A 17589-nucleotide genomic window follows, 5' to 3' on the forward strand; every position below is an offset into this window, starting at 1 on the left:
CAGTTGTGTGAACTCGATTTATTTATTCAATCAAGTCTCGAGGTACATAAATGAGGCAGAATCAAAATTGCTGATAAGTTTAATTTCAAATGCCATAGGAACAAGGTTTGTTTGATATTGAAGTGTTTGTCATTGGGGGAACATATCGGGAAGCTTGATGCTTGAAGGAGCTCAATTCATGGCGTATTTAACTGTCCAATTCTGAGCTGTTGCCTCATATTTGGCTCGATCTTTCTTGTACATGTAGGCGATATCCGGAGCCAAAGGATCATCAGGGTTTGGATCGGTAAGTAGAGAACATATTGATAGCAAAACCTGCATGTTTCACGCAAATGATGTGTAAAAACCAAGATAATCTCTCATTCTCTCTAGAAAGAAGAAGGGCAATCCTAGAAATGAAAATTCCTAGAAATGAAAATTGTTAGTACTTAAGGTGTATTCTTTTCAATTCGACGTTTTTTTAGTTAGAAATTATCTTTAACTTATTGGCCTCAATTAACTTATTTAGACTTCATTTTTCATAAAATATGTGAAAATAAGGTGAAGAGAACAGAGCTTTGGAAATAGGATTAACCTTCGATATAGTGAGGGCAGGGCTCCACTGATCCCTTAAGATGTCGAGGCAGATATTACCGTTATTGTTTATGTTTGGATGAAACACTTTGGTCCTAAACGCAACCTGTCATCATTATTCCAAATATTCAAATTTCAATGTAAATAGAATCACTGGTAGAAAGTTAAGAAAAAAAATACATACTACTTCATGCCATATAGTATAGTATATAATCACCTTAGGTGGTTTGAAGGGGTAATCGCTGGGGAAGTGAATGCTCATCAGGAAAACACCACCAGCATAAGGACTATCAGCTGGGCCAATAATTGTCGCTTGCCAGTGGTACAAGTTTTCAGATATAGGACCTAAAATTCATCAAGAAATATGCAACTGAGTATATATGCTAATCAAATAAAATCGTAATCCTCTCCAATAACTGAACAATTTAGTTACTGTAGTGATCAACGAGAGGGTAGGTAATAATCCGTTTTTGTGTTGTTTTTTTCTCATCACGAAATAATGTTGTTAGGAATATGCGAGTTGTAAGTACCTGCACTACATGATGTAGGTGGATCTCTCCTTATGTCTTGAAGCTCCTTTAGGATCCTCTTCATCGCCATCGCGCTGCGCTGAGATCGAGATAATTATCAGTTCTTGATATGTAGCAGTTTGAGTTTATCTGAGTAGGGAGTTTTTCTTGCTGAATGTAACGTTTTGTATGTCCTTCAAATAAGAAGATAGAAGAATATATATATAGGAAGGGTATTCAAATTGTTGTTGTGCGTCTATGAAAACGAAAAGAGATGAAAAAGTGAATGAAACTGGAAGGTATAGATTCTCACCAAGTCAAGTAGTAGTGTAGTACTAATTCAGGGTATCTACCGACTATATATGTATATTGATGGATTGGAAGCTATTCCTTTGAGATAAGCACCACAAATTAATTTAATGAAAAGATTGACAACATGAAAAGTGTCGAACCAAGTTGCTTCGTTATGCACATATTGACTGTTTTAACATATTAAAAGTATATCCTTATTAGTTATTCCTTTCGATTTGATTCTGTGAGAATACACAACGTGTTCCTAATGAAAACGCGTAATTTGACGGTAAAGACTATAGAGTAAGACTAAAGAGGCGAGAGTATGTTCAAACAGATTTGAAGTGCGATAAAAGAAATAACAACAAACGTTGAACATACATCGAAGCGGGAAAATCAAGCTTGTTTGGTGGAGGTAGTGGGGAACTCACTACCTACTTATACTTGGGAGTAGGGATTTCCTCATATCCCCTTACTCTCAAGCGTGAAGTTCGAACCCCACTACCTACTTATATTTGGGAGTAGGGATTTCCTCATATACCTACTTATATTTGGGAGTAGGGATTTCCTCATACCACCTACTCTCAAGCGTTGAATTATATAGTTGGGTTGACTGACTTGAGCGAGGTGTTGGTCCATTAGGGTCTTTCTTCTTACCAACATAGTGGGAAAAGATTTGAGTTTGTATACATTTACTTACCAATTGGTAAATATTAGTTTTCACTCTATTCAACGCAATTATGACATTTTTTTTTTATTTTCCATCAACTGTGTACCTAAAATAATGTCCTATACTTTCTTCATATAGAGAATGTAATTCTATCCCTATTTTAAATATAAAGTAATTTTAGGCTTCTACAAGATATCAGGTTCAAATTAGAGATGGAGATTACCATTTAGGAAATTTGTCATAACTATGTCTTCTTTGGGACAAACAACATTCTAATATTATTTCTAGCAACTTACAACCTTAACAAAATATTGTTTGTGAAAAACAATCTTAGGTTACTTTTAAACCAGGAACGGTGCCACATGGCGCTCTCCTTAGGGAGTTTAATTTTAGATCATATAATCTATGTACAATAAAAAAAATTAGAAATTGCATAGTATAGGTTTTGATCTCGTGACCTCAAGTTCATGTAATAAAGTTTTAACCACTAGACCAAGTAGTATTTAGTGCTATCATATCAAAGTACAATATTAATAAATGAAAATTTTCTTACCCGGGGCATAGTCCGGGCCTAATAACTAGTTTTAATTTAAAAGTAAACGATCTCTTACAAGACAAATTCCACGGAAATAGTCCGTTTTTGAAGAGGCGGTCTCATGCATGTTATTATTAACAAAAGACTAGCCGATGTTGTGCTGACATCATGTGCGTGCATCAAATCAGAAATGAAATTAGTTTAACGCTTGTACATATCGGTTATACTAGCATTAAATTGCGAAGTAGCATCCAATACTGAAACTTCTCTGCAGTTTAGATGCTGGACTAGCTGTAAATGAAGCACAAAGTTATATTCATTGTACAACTAGAGCATGGAGTACAGTTAGTACACAAACACAACTAGTAGGCAATAGGCATCGTAGATTTGTCGTCTTGTGGATCAGCCAAGTGAAACTGTCATGTTGGTCATACACTCATATCTATTCCTGGTTGATCTTTATACGAGAAAGGCTTGGTAACCAACTGTTTGAGTCCAAAAAAGACTCAAACACTCAAAAAGTTACACAATGGTATCATTATAACCTGGTATTGGTATCACATTGTTATCAGGATTGGTACCAAGCAACCTTACTTTGGTATCAAAATTTTCGGACAATGGTACCAATCTAACCTAGCATTGGTACCAAACAACACGCACGTGAAATTTCCAAGGCTTAAAATGACCAAATTACCTCTGTTTGAGTCCCCTAAGAGACTCAAACGGTTGGTTGCCAAGACAAGCTCATCTTTATACGTATAATTTCATGTTTATCGCTGTTTTGTAGTAAAAAAAAAGATCGAAAAATGCATGTGGTTGAACTTTCAGGTCAAAATACAACTGCTTGGCTCTTGAGTCTTGACAGCTAAGGCAGTGAGGTTCACTAACGCCAATATTAGGGACCCAGTTTAACAAAAATGAAATTCGTCTTCTGATTTTGGATTTTTGCTTTGGTTCAATTCATTCAAAACTCTCACATATTCCGGCTTCATTGGGACCCTTTGGATACATTATAATACTTATCCACTTAGGCACTGAGCTATCTGCTATCTATTCTTAATGATGATTTTACCCTATAAAGCATAAATCGAAAAAATTGACTTGAAATCAAAGTGTCCACTTTCTTTACAATTTATGAAGTTTTGTACTTAATTCAAAAATCAACTAAAAAATTATAATATGAGAAATCATAAATAAATTCAATAAAATTTCTATTTTGTTCATAGAATTTAACTTTCAAAAGTATAAAAAAAAAAAAAAAAGAATGGTGAGAGACTTAAGTGACATAAACTAACCAATCAAATTTTGCAACTAAAAACAATTATACTTCGTATGTTTAATGTTTAAATTTCGACTCTTATGCCGAAGAAAATCGAGTTTTTGTTTCGACAAAAAATTCAAGCATGCATCGCGTGCAAAAAATTCTAGTATTAATATATTAAAAGATGTTACTAAACAAGGAACGATATCACATGGTACTTTTCCTAAAGGTATTTTAATCCATGTAATCCACCTACAATAAAAAGTTTAGAAATTGCATAGTATACGATTTGATTCCATAACTTCAAGTTTATATATTAAAATTTTAACCATTAGACCAAAAAATATCTAGTATTATTATTTTATAGTATAAAATTAATAAATAAAATTTTTACTTACTCGAAGATTTGACCTTGGCCTAATAACTAGTTAATCATTATTAGTTATACCATAAGCGAATGTCAGCCGCCTAGAATATAACCATGATTACTTTTAAATTATGAGGGGAACCATGATAACTTTCTGGGAGTATTATAAGAAGCTGTCTAAAAATATCTTAGAGAGCCTATTGTTTCTATCTTCACGTCCTTGATTTTCATCTGCTTCTCTTTATTCTGATTAGATTTATTGCGATTTGCGGAGCACTAACCAGTAACCACAATACAACCTAAAACAAAAAGGAGGACAAACATGCTAGAAAGGACTCTCCACACACCCGAGCAATGATATTCCCATACCGAGTATGTGCCAATATCATGATATTTATGTAATTTTTATAATAAAAGTAATATTAAAAAATTATAAAAAAAAAAAATTTCATTTTTTTTTGGGGCTTGTTAGTTGAAATCTTAAATTATATCTGGGCTACATCAAATCATATCAGTTCGCTATTAAATTATATTTGAGCTACATTTAATCATATCAAGTAACTGATATGAGAAAAGTTGTCCCATACTGAGTATGGGACTATACTTTCTCCCACACACCCCCAAAGAGTTCCAAAATCGAACACGCCAGTGGCCCAAAACACAAACAAAGGCACAAAGCCACTTAGCAATTATAAGGAATCAAACCCCAAGTTTCTCATCGGTTATTTGCCTACTACTTCTGTACTTTTTTTTTTAAGGTAACATGAATTCCCTTATTAGAAGAGGGGGAAATTGAAGATCTTTTCTGACAAGGGGTAAGACTTAATTCCATGATCTTTAAAATCGGAGGTGGATCACCTACTGCTCAACCTACTTTTGTACTTTACATTAATTTGTATACATTGTACTATGTAGTCTGTACATTGTACCGTGTGCCTTAAGGTTAGGGATGTCAATGTATCGGATTTGGACCAGATTATGTATAATAGACTCAGACCCTACAAGAAGGCGGATTTTAAATCCGACTCCGAGTCTGACTCGAGAAATCCGAATTTGACCCGACTTAAAATACGTACGTCTGATCCGAATCCGACTAAAATCCAAACACAAGACTTAAAATTCGAACACTCGACTCCGAACTCGATCCGACTTATTTTTCAGCCCACCTTTTATAATAGAATAGTCTTATATAATACAATAATCTAATCATTACAATTTATTCTAATAATCATATGAAAATCTTGTATATTATTAATAGTCTAAATATTTCTATTATTCTTAACAATCATTTCTTCAATAGAAAAATCCAATATAATACAATTGGCTGAAAGTCGAAGTCAGGTTATACATAAATAAATAATACATTAACATAAGTAAGAAAAAGTAACGATTAACTCAAAGTCGGAGTAGGATTCAAATATCAGATTATTTTATGAGATCCGACTCCAACCCTCCTTCAACATGGAGTCGGAGTCGGATTACTTTTTTGTCGGAGTCGACTCAGATTTTTTCCTTCGAATCGGAGTAGACTAGGGTCGGATTCGGACTGGGTTGCCATCCCTACTTATTGTTTTAACTTCTGCATCCAAATTGATGCATGCCAAATGCATTGGGAACTATAAGTGCAGCCAAAGAACAAAGGGAACAAATGGTCAGTCCAAAGATCCAAATCGATCAATAATATCCAAACAAGATTTATCGGCCCAGACTGACTCACTAACGGGCCGAGATATCCTATACTTTACAAAAATTTCTCTTTAGCCTAGGATTCAACCAGAGGAATAATTGAAACTATGATGTCGAACTTTTTAATAATATTCTCTATTAGAAATTTGAAACCTCATCCTTCTATCAGTCCAACATGCTTATTATGTCAACATAAAAGTGGTAGCTAAGATTATTGTGAGAAGGGTAATCTTGGTAATCACGATTCTCATTGATTTTTTTTTAAGGAAGAAGAGCTAGAGTCGTTAGCTATTATTATTAAGTAAGCAAAAATCAGAAGCAATTACATGATCCAAGCTACTAGGACATCCTTCAACCCCACACTCTACTAGAGAACTCAAGTGGAGTAAGATGCGCCATAGTATGAGCCGCTTAATTAGCTTCTCTAAAACATGTGAAAATAAAAACAACATCAAACATACTAACTGTTAAATTTCATGTCTAAGGTGGGAGAAAAACATGGAGGAAGAGAAAGATTGGCATGAAAGAAACTCAATGTATGAGATAAAGAGAGTGTTTTGTTATTACTTGAAGTTCACCAAAGACAGTAACAAGGTAGGCTATTTATATCACTAGTTCTAGTTAGTAACTAACTACTCTTATTACAAGAAAACTATTAACAAACTTAATATACTTCAACACTAACAATGGACCAATTCTACCTAACAATAGCTCCTATGTAAGAGTCATCGAATTGCCTACGGTTAATCATATTCACTACTTGGTGATTAGTTGTCACATTCAACCACAACCTTGCTTGCAATGCATTGGAGCGTCATTCTCAAACCAAGTACTATCTATTTCAGTATTTTGCCTCGGTGACATTCACTTCCCAATTCAAGGTTTGCGATTAAAATAGGTGGGTAGTGGGTTTGGTTAAGGCTAATTAGTAATATAATTTGCCCACTAAAAGTAATATAATTTGTCATATCAAACCATATGATGATTTGGTACAAGCATTGCTTGATACTTTTTCGCTAAAAATAGGGGTGAAAGTTATTCATATAAAAATCAAAATTCAATTCGATCTAAATTGAATTAGTAATTCAGATTGGACTTAAATTATGTTCGGATTGGTTCGGATTGTGTTTTTTGGAAATTTAGATTTTCGGATTGGTTTGGATTGAGGGTGATTCGATCCAAAAATCCAAAATAATCGAAAAGTTAAAACCCTAACTTGTTGATGTAAAGTTGAACCTGCTATGTCAAATTGTTAATGTAGTTGAACATGTTGTTACGTTGTTGTTGAACCTTCTGTTGCAATGAATTATAAGTTTGTAATGAATTATTAGTTGTTATTAGTTTATCAGTTAACTTTTATGAGATTATATGAATTACTTCTATTATGGAACATTTTATTTTGATGCTCGCACAAAATTTATTTCATCGAAAAAATAGACTTTAAAGAATTGGATAACTCAGATCGGATCCGATCTAGTGTCTAAATTTTTTTGAATTAGATTAGTTTAAACTCAAATTCTAACTGGTTTGAATTTGGATTGAAAAACTAAAATCCAAATTTTGTTCGAATCGATTGGATTAGGCCTAAAGATTCCAAAGAAAGGGTAAAAGAAATTCAATAAGGTGTGTGAACAGTAAGGATATAATTTTGCGTTGTACATCCGTTTCTTAACTCATAACTTTCTTTTACATGTTTCACAACACTTTTAATATTTCTTTGTTCCGTAACATCATAATTGCAATAAATGAGTATTATTTGTGAGGTATAAAATATTCATTTATTATTGTTATTATGTTACGGAGTAAGTATAAAAAGGTCTTACATTATTATTAATCACATCAGCTATGTTTCACTTTCTCTCGTTCTCCTTAATACATGTTACAAGTATGACATTTCGGGGTAGTATAAAGCTATAAGAATGCCTATAGAACTTTTTTCTAACACTGACCAAATATATGTTATAAGTTCACCTTTATTGATAATTAATATATGATTATAGTTTAACCAAAGAAGTATTATAAAAGTATAATGAGGACGATATGTAGTTTCAGACTTTTAGTAAGGAGAGACCTTGCAAGTACTGAAGTACGTAGTCATTACATCAAAGGCCACCTCAATTTGTCAATTACGTTTTTTTGATGTTTCTTTTAACCCATCTGTGGACTCCATGATAAGATGAAGGGTCATGCCACTCTCAAACTTCTTGCAGTTTAACCGATCTAATCGGATTTTGCGGACAGACACTTTGAAAGTTGAGCGATGGTAAAAGAAAACCCTCTCCGAAAATACCTTTAATGGACTTCTTTTCGCATCACATCACTAGATCAAACTTCACTTGGTACTTTCTGTTTAGTACGGGAAAAGTTTGCTCATCTCTTTCTAGTGTTACCTTTTTCTAGAAGGCCCTATATACTACCTTCTGTTTTCTTTTAGTTGCAACGATTAGACATTTTCCCTCTCTACTTTATGTCAAATCGTTGCAACTAAAAAAAAACAGAGGTAGTAGTAGATAGCGTACAACTTGGATCCAAGTAATCCAACTGATGTTGACAAGGGAACACATCGCCAGCGAAGGAAGATATGGTGCCCAATTCCCCATCTATAGGTGAAAAGGTCGTTGGTCGTTCTAACCTTACTGTCACGGATGACATCCGTCGCTCCAAAAGCATCGCTGGGCAGCAGTGTGGGCTGGGTGCTCTGCGATGGCCCAACGATGGGCAAAAACTCCACAAGGCACCTAGTGGGCCAAATGAGCTCCAAATAAGTTTAAATTCGGGAGCCCGTCATATTTTGTGCTAATGAAGATAATGGTCGAGTCAGATTTTTAATTTGAGGCCCAAAAACAGGTGATGGTGCACAGACATATTCGGTGGTACACCAGAAGGTTCTAGAAGAGCCTAGCAAGGTCTTGGAGTTGAGCTTCTAGGCTAGGGTACTTCTAGAGTTTTCCTTACCGTACATATATGTTGTAGAGTATATAAAATGTACTAGGGAGTACATTATGCATAACCCTCCAATTGAGGAGGTGAGGAACTTTCTAGAATCTAGGGGAAGGAAGGATAGAGACCTATAAATAGGCATCTCCATTCATTTGTACATATCAACCAACACTTGTATTCTCTCTCAACCAATCTAAGAGCTTTCTCTTAAAACTCTCTCTTGCTTACTTACTAATCGGGTGTCTTGACTTGCCTTCCGACGGAACTGTGAAGCAAGTAGGCCACGTATAGTGACTAGGGAAGAGTTGGTACGTGACATTACGCTTCCTTCATCCATTGTAAGAAGTGAGAAAATAAAATATACATTATGTTCCAGACTAACATCCGAAACTCATAAAGATATGTTGAGATCGATTGTCTGGAATTCATTGCAACTGATCATGCTTACAGTAATCAATTTTCACATGCATCACCTATTATTGGGTACTTGTTGCAACTGATCGAAGAACTGGATACCCGACAGATTTGGTCACTCAATGAACAACAAACTAAACACTATTACACAATCACATTACTCATGTAATATCATCTTGATGAAAATAATCAATATTGCAAGTGGACGAAAGACCCGAAAACATAATCGATTCCCACATGGTCCTAAACGAGTTTTATCATCCAGTTCCGCTCACACCCTACTTGTTTTAGCACACTAATCCATAGACTCTACAACAATTCAAGTCAAGTTGAGCTTAAGCAGCAAATCAAGTGGCTCAACTTTCCCTACTCATGTGGTTGAGCAAAAACAACAAATTGGTAAAAATGTGTGTTAACATTACTTTGATGGTAGGGAAAAAAAACAATCCGGTTGGTAATAATCTATTTCTCCTCAATAGGGTTGACAATCAGGTGGAGTTCATGTTCGGATTGATAATAAATACGGCAAAAATTTCTCAAGCGAAACCTAACCCGTTTAATAAACAGGTTGAAAAACTCAACCCCAACCCGACCAATATAATAAACGAGTTACCTGTATAACCCATTTGATACATTATATTGAAAAATAATTATTTTCTTAAAAAATAAAATGAGCACGTTTACTACTAAAAGTATGCATGTTTAGAGTTTCTTGGAATAAGTATGACATATTTTAGAGATATTTTACTATAATTTAACCAAATTTTAGATTTATCAATATAATTTTTCGAGATTTTTCTATATACTCAAGTTAATCAGATCATTTTTAGGTCGAAAATGTTAACCTTAACCTAACTCGTTTAATTAAACGGGTTAATCGTGTCAACCCATTTAATTAAATGGGGTCAAAAATTCAAATCCTACTCCGCTTATTTCGAATTGGATTCGGGTCGGGTTAGAAAAACTTTTGCGAGCCCTACTCCTTAGACCCAAGACCAGTTCATTATAATTAGTGAGATGTCCTTTCCTGATCAACGAATTCATGCAAAATAGCAAATGCATAAAATTAATGCACATATATAAAATCGGCTATAGAATATGCTCATTCCAGAAAATCCGTGAAGAAGAACGTGGGCGGCTCATGAAACAACCCAACATAATCAAACAATGATGTAAATCCGTATCAAACAAATTCCACGAACTGCTAAAAATTCCACAATAATCATGTCAAACACAAAGCATAAATGTATAATGATCACCATATAATAAAATATTGCAACATTTTGCGACCAAAGCAATGAACCATTATATTGTTGGTTAGCGTCAACCAACCTCTTTAAATATCTAGTAATATGAGTGGTTCACCCAACTATTCCAAATCCAACTTAACAGCAAAAAAAGGCAGAAAAGAACAAAAAAAAGTGTTGAAAAAAAATAGCGATAGATTAAACATTTAACTACATACATCAGAGAGAGAAGCGTTAAAAATTGAAGCCAGAGGAAATTATCTTCATAACAAGTAATTTTGAAGAAATGAATATAACTGCTCTGCTAGGTTAAGGCGAAGAACGAAAATAAGAATATGGTTCTTTCCTAAACTGGGATCTTCCAGTACTTTAATACATATAAAGACTGAACCAAAACCAGGGATTAGATGGTGAGTAACACCAAATGTAATGCCAGAAAGCAACAGAAAACAACCTGATGAGAACCTAAAATACAATCAGTGAGAGATCATACACTAAAAAAAGGTCTGTCTGCTTCCTCAAGCTTGATTGTGAAAAAATAAAGTCGAACATGGCACGAACTAGGGCTTGTTTCTCTTTACAACTTACACAATTACAATATGGAGCAAGCCTTCTGTGCCTTTGACTTCTTTTTCTTTGTCTTTGGTGGTTGAAGCACGACCTTAATGGCTGCATCAAAAACTGCCTTGACATTCTGCAAATTCAAGTTAGTCAGTGACCTGAAACAAGCAAGAGGAAAGTGTAACTGTCTAAATCTGAAAATGTATACCCACCTGCTGTGTTTTTGAACTGCATTCGATGTAAGCAGGAGCCCCAATCAGTTTCCTTAATTCCTCTCCCTAAACAATATAGTATAAAGCAGGGAAATTAGATATTAGTCAATATGATATATTAAACAAATTACAAAACTATAGGGAACAAAATTCAGGATACCAATTACAATGTTTTACCTGAGCTGTAGTGATTGGAACTGCACCAGGGTGGTCGATAAAAAACTGCTTGTCATCCCGAAGATCTAAGCCAGCATATCAAAGCAAGAATACACTTCAATATCAAATAAATCCCTCGCAAAAACAGGAAGATGAGCTTACAAAGAAGTGGACACAAAGCTTTTTACAAAGACATGCACTCAAAGGTTCTACAATCAGACACGACACCTCTTAATCAACCATATATAGAAACTGCCATATATCAACAACCAAATTCAAAACACATACAACCCACAACATGAAATAGATTGCCTTCCTAGTGTGACCAGAACTTTCTAGACGCGTTAATTTCTCTAAGCAAATGCCAGCACCATGAAAACTGAATGTTGGATGTTGAACTGTAACAGATAAAACTACAGAGATAAGAGCAACAGAAATCAATCCTAAAACATGCAAAAAGCTATCCAAATTTAATATCTAGCACCACTCCTCGAGTTAACCAATTAAGAAAAGGTTAGAATGCATCCCAGTTGCAGGTATATATAGCTATATTGTACTATCAGTTTACGGAGATAGAAGGACAAATATACAACATGACAAAACAAGAGAGATAAGTGTGATCCTGACCGAGCTTTGTTCCAACAAGAACAATGGGGACACCAGGAGCATAATGCTTCAACTCAGGAATCCACTGAAAATTAAGTGGCCACAACAGCTCATTAGCAGACAGCAATAACTGGATTTGATCTTCAAATGATCTTTTCTTGGCAGGAAAAACTTATCACTATTCAAATCATATTTACCTTCTTAGAAACATTTTCATAACTAGCCTTGCTAATAAGGGAGAAAGCGAGAATAAAAACATCTGCTCCACGATAACTCAAAGGTCTTAATCTGTTATAATCCTCTTGTCCTGTAGCACAAATAATACAGAATTGAGTTTCTTGTACAAACAGAGCAATCTAAAGTTTGGCCAGAGGAAAGAACCTGCAGAAACTAAGGCCATTACCTGCAGTATCCCATAATCCCAGATTAACTGTGGCCCCGTTAACGACGACATTGGCACTGAAATTGTCAAAAACAGTGGGCACGTAGTCCTGTTACCATCAAACACACACGAGTTTTAGGGAGGGGCCAACAAAACAAAATAAGTGGCGGAACTGGGAAGTACTAGTTCAATAACAACTTCATACAAGAAGACTCCCCAAGTTCATAATCAGATTCATCAAAAATGTCAAGACGCATTGGAAGTATATAGCGTGAAGATGCAAAGCTTTTCTTTGTTACACGTCTGACATAGGTACGGCAAGAGAAATCAGAAATGTGACAGAGTATGATTTAACCACATGAAAGAAACAGAGCGTCCTAGCTAACCAGAGTCTCCATTAACTCAAGAAATTAACAAACATATCAAAAGACATGTTCTGGTCACATATTTGCATAAAAGTAAAAACCTCATCAATTCCAACTTCGTGAAGCTTTCCCGTCAGGATAGATTACTTAAAGTGCAAGAACCGTCATCACTCACGATTATGAAAACTAATACATGTCCCGTTTTGCAAGGAGAGCTAGAAACATGTCCCTGACATTAAGAACCATAGTTTCTTACCATATGGCAAGCACGAGTAATAAACCAAGTCTACATAAATTACACACAAATTCAATCACAAAAATTGAATTTAATCCTGAAATGCCAATACAAATGTTGCAACCATAATCTAAACAAATAACCGAACCTAAACTAAAATACTCGAATAGCATCCTCCACACACACACACACATTCCTAGCTAAATATCTAAATATAATCAACAATCAACCTAATATAGCTTCAATACATATATAACACTAATACATCATCAAAACATAAACGAGTTACACAATCTCCAAGTAACTGCACTAATATGTTTATATCAAATTAAATTATGTTCAAATGCACCAGAATTCAATCACACTACAAAAAAAAAAGTTCATATTTTTTCCTATAGATATTAGCAAGATAATTACACGTTATATCTATATCTCAGAAAATTCAAAAATAAATGTCAAATCATACGAATAAAATAAAAATTATGTGAAAGATACATATATTCAAATTCTGCGAAATTGAAACAGAATTTCGTGGAGAGAGAGAAAACAAACCGTAGGAAAGGTGTTGCTGGTGTAAGAAATCAACAAGCAAGTTTTACCAACGGCACCATCACCAACTGTAACACATTTTATGAACCTCGAAGCACTCATTTTTTTAACAAAAAAAAATTAAAAAAAAAAATCTAACGATCTTCTATTCAAACAACCTCTCACTCTCTCTCTTCTCCTCTTGATCAATCAATCACCAAAAAAAACTCAAATTCAAAAAAAAAAAAAATTCAAAATCGGTCCTCAATTGGAACCACACATGAGCGAACCTGTAAAAGAAGAAATTGAAATCCGATCATAAGAGAAAACATCGCGGAAAATTGAAGAGAAACGACGTAACCCTAGAAATGGAGTCGTAATTTAGGGGGAGAAAATGTGGAAAAAAATACTGAAATAATGGATGATGAAATGACGAAAAACGTAACCTAAAGGAAGTAGATCTGATTTTAGAGAAAAAATGGAGAGAGAAAAAATGGAGAAGACAAAGAAATGGATAGAAGAAGAATGAGAGAGAGAAAGAGAAGGTAAAAGGAGGAAAAAAAAAAAGGAGGGGAAAGGAGTTACCTGTAAACCAGGAAACAATGCCGTTGAAGCGTTCGCTGGAATGAATTATGGGGTTGTTTGTGTGTTTTGTGTTTGTGGTGTGATTGTTTCTTCTTCTAACGTCTTTTGCGCTTTACTATCCACGCCCATCCCCTCCCCTCTTTTCTTCTCTCTTCTTTGCGCTTTCCCTCTTACATATGTTCTTACATATGTTTTGCAATTAGTAGTTGTTAGCCGTTAGCTAATTGTATAAACGATAGATCGATAGTTGATAGCTGATAGTATTAGCGATAGCTGATAACTGATTGTAATAGCGATAGTGACATGTATCCAAAAACATGTCATCCCTTTCTCTCATCAACTTTTTCTCTCATCTTATAAAAGTTAATCATGCCTTATGACCCATTTTGACAAATGTACCACACTCTTGACCAAAAGAAAAAAAAAACATCATTCTTCTCTCCTCTGCTTTTTACTATACTCCATCTCATTTTCTCTCCCTTGCATCAATACATTATTTAAACCTTTTGATATTTATAATATCATACAAGATTATAAATAAATTATTTAAGTATTTGCTATCCTAAATAAATTCATTTAATAGTAATTAATTTTGATTTTAAAAATTCTTCAAGAATAATGTATATTTATAAATCTCAAAAAAAAGAATCGAATTATTGGTGAAATTTTTGTTTTCTTTAGATGTGTATTTTCAAAGTTATTCCTATTACAAAATTTGAATAACATAAAGTGATCTTTCTAATGCACTGTCACATGTCCACAAATGGTTGACCTGGGTCATAGGATGACAACCATGAAATGAGTCCTAGCATGATCCATGTTTTTCTTGAGCAAAGTTCATGATTTAATTTTATGTCCAAAAAAACTATGAGTGGGCATGCTCTAAGTGTATTTGATGTCTTTTGGTAAGTAACTGATAGTTGATTGATACATAACTGTGCAAAATGACCAATAAGGACATGTGCATAATTTATTGTAGTACTTTTATTGTTTATTAGTGAAATTTTCAAATACTTTAGGACATAAATTTAATTGACTCACTCATTTTCAAACCTCTAATGTCAAAAGACCTCTCCCCCCTCAGCTTTTACCAAAAAAAAAGCTTTTCGGACCCAATCGGTTAAAGGAAACTTATCTTTACCAAATACTCAGATTAGAGGATTGACTAGTCAAATCCTCTAATATGTGTTGGAACCTCTAATTTTACCCCAAACTTCTCTTTACCATATAAGGTCATCATTATCATTAATTCATAACATAATTACATAACTACTACTAATCTACTTTGGGGGAGGGTGTCAAATTTGGCTATTGTTAATAAGATGAATTTGGAAATATTTAAGATGATGCTTGTGAATGTGATCTAATATTCTATTTTTTATAGAGGAATCTGTACTTTGTATGTTTTTTTAGGTAGAGATAGCAATAATGGAAATTATGTAGCCAAGATTTGATCTCTGATCTTGGACGCCACCTCCCAATACTTTAACCAACTAAGTTAATTAACATGTACATTGCATGTTCATGTGCGAAGCACATAATACCCCCGAAATGTTATATGGTGTATCATCCTCTAAATACACTTGACCGAATGGATGAACTCGAGTGTCTAGCACTCTAATAATAATAATAATTATAATAATAATAATAATAATAATAATAATAATAATAATAATAATAATAATAATAATAATAATAATAATAATAGTAATAGTAATAGTAATAGTAATAGTAATAATAATAATAATAATAATAATATAACTCAATGATATGACGAAAAACTATACCATTTAAATTATACTCCATTCTAGGGTTTTCTTTTGTTTAGTTTTTATATATATCAAATTTTTAAATCAAAAATTATATATATTTAATACTCTAATATGTGTAATACTTCATTTTAGGTTTTTGCTTTTGTTTAGTTTATATATATATATGTCATCCATTCTTATTTTCCCTTTTTGCCTTTTCCATTGAAATATTTCAGTTTGTCCTTATTGTAAATATTATCTTATTTGGACAACGAAAAGTATGAAAGAGGTAAAAAAAAAAACAAGAAAATAAGTGCAAAAAAGTAAAAGAGGAGTTTCAAAAAGAGAGAGTGTGCAAAAAGTATATTTATCTTAATCTCTTCTCATATTTTATAATAGCAATTTATGCACACGATGCGTGACTCACTTTTTTAAAACATAATTTATAACTTTTTTGGGCATAAACAAAAGTAAAATTTGAATATTAGATACGTTTTTGGTTAGCTAATTTTGTTGATTAAACCTATATCACTTAGCCAAACTCGTCTTCTATTATTTATTTTATTTATGTTTTCTTTAAGATTTTTAAAATTAAAACTGATGAGCAATAAAAGAATGTTACGCAGATTCATTAAGGAATTCTTATATTTTTTTATGCTATATTTGAGTTTGATTTTCTTTCATCTTTTTTTGGTAGAGTAGTTGGTTTACTAAGAAGTAATTAAGTAAATTTATTGAGGGACGCCATAGCTCCCCTTTCCTTATATAATAGAAATAGGAAGAAAAAATAAGGACAAAAGGAGCATAATAATGGTAAACAAAAAGCAAGGCAATAGTGTGGATTTTTCTTTAGAAGAGATGAGAAAAGACAATAGTGTGGATGAGTTGTATGAGGGAAAAAAAACTACTTTGACAAAAAAATCTTGACTTTCATGAATAGTTAGTGCTTCATTATCATTTTGTAACATAGATAAGTCAAATATACAAAAAAAGAAAATTCTGAAGAAAAAAATCATTAGGCAACAAAATAAAACAAGTAATTCAAGACAATCTTAACTCAACTCATCAAAATTTTAACCAATTCAAACACAAAACAAACATAAATATTTACGGTTGGTCTTGCAAGAGACCGTCTAATTTTAGCTTAAAATTAGGCATGATCCAAGCCCAATATTAAGAGGAAAACATGCCACTTTTTAAATATAGTGACTAATTTAATCTATTTAGGGACTGGGTTAATCTATTTTGTAACCAGTTTAATCTATACAGTAAAGACATTCTTTAATCTATTCAGTTACTAGTTTAATCGATTTATTAACTAGTTTAATCCGTTCGATAAAACTACCGAGTTATTTTTTGAAATTATCTGTTGTACTTCGATAATTAAGGAAAAAAAAGGAGGAGTGAAGAGATGACTACTTGACTAGGATATTGTTAGGTTAGGGTGAAATGGAATGGGCCTTTCAATTTGGATTCGTCTAATTTTATATTAAATTTAGACTGCTTATTCTAATAATTTGTGAAATATTTAAATCGAGTTTTAACTGATAAGGTCAATTTTAAATAATTCGAAACTTTTCTTATCCCACTAAATCACTAAGAAGTACACTTCACAAACTCAAAAATGAAAGTAGATTGAAGCCATTAGGTGAAGAACAAAGAGGGGGGAAGGTGGAGGTAGCTTTCCATCCGTGAAGTTAGCTTGATTTCACTCT

At 33.4% G+C, this 17589-nt stretch overlaps 2 protein-coding genes across 3 annotated transcripts; both read right to left on the reverse strand.

The window, feature by feature from the left end:
* Nucleotides 1-3: 3 nt before the first annotated feature.
* On the reverse strand, nt 4-1401 carry LOC104895156 (ubiquitin-conjugating enzyme E2 8). The gene is made up of 4 exons (XM_010681587.4): nt 1104-1401; nt 791-918; nt 575-679; nt 4-315 (listed from the first exon to the last, which is right to left on the reverse strand). Exons 1-4 carry the CDS (start codon nt 1171-1173, stop codon nt 172-174), a joined length of 447 nt encoding a protein of 148 aa, XP_010679889.2. The 5' UTR covers nt 1174-1401; the 3' UTR covers nt 4-171.
* A 9269-nt stretch (nt 1402-10670) lies between these two features.
* Nucleotides 10671-14281, reverse strand: LOC104895157 (rac-like GTP-binding protein RHO1). Of its 2 annotated transcripts, XM_010681589.4 has the most exons (8): nt 14124-14281; nt 13563-13828; nt 12432-12519; nt 12226-12335; nt 12050-12113; nt 11444-11508; nt 11267-11332; nt 10671-11187 (listed from the first exon to the last, which is right to left on the reverse strand). In XM_010681589.4, exons 2-8 carry the CDS (start codon nt 13659-13661, stop codon nt 11086-11088), a joined length of 594 nt encoding a protein of 197 aa, XP_010679891.1. In that variant the 5' UTR covers nt 13662-13828; nt 14124-14281; the 3' UTR covers nt 10671-11085.
* Nucleotides 14282-17589: the final 3308 nt, after the last annotated feature.

The sequence above is a fragment of the Beta vulgaris genome, chromosome 6 (genome assembly GCF_026745355.1).
Source record: "Beta vulgaris subsp. vulgaris cultivar EL10 chromosome 6, EL10.2, whole genome shotgun sequence".
Classification (NCBI taxonomy): domain Eukaryota; kingdom Viridiplantae; phylum Streptophyta; class Magnoliopsida; order Caryophyllales; family Amaranthaceae; genus Beta; species Beta vulgaris.

Coding starts and splice junctions, on each gene's coding strand:
- LOC104895156 (XM_010681587.4), bottom strand. CDS start 1,173: ATGGCGATGAAGAGGATCCTAAAGGAGCTTCAAGACATAAGGAGAGAT. Junction 919..1,103: donor ACCTACATCATGTAGTGCAG/GTACTTACAACT, acceptor GATGAATTTTAG/GTCCTATATCTGAAAACTTG. Junction 680..790: donor ACCCCTTCAAACCACCTAAG/GTGATTATATAC, acceptor TAATGATGACAG/GTTGCGTTTAGGACCAAAGT.
- LOC104895157 (XM_010681589.4), bottom strand. CDS start 13,661: ATGAGTGCTTCGAGGTTCATAAAATGTGTTACAGTTGGTGATGGTGCC. Junction 12,520..13,562: donor CCAGCAACACCTTTCCTACG/GTTTGTTTTCTC, acceptor TGATGGTAACAG/GACTACGTGCCCACTGTTTT. Junction 11,509..12,049: donor TCTTGTTGGAACAAAGCTCG/GTCAGGATCACA, acceptor ATGCTGGCTTAG/ATCTTCGGGATGACAAGCAG.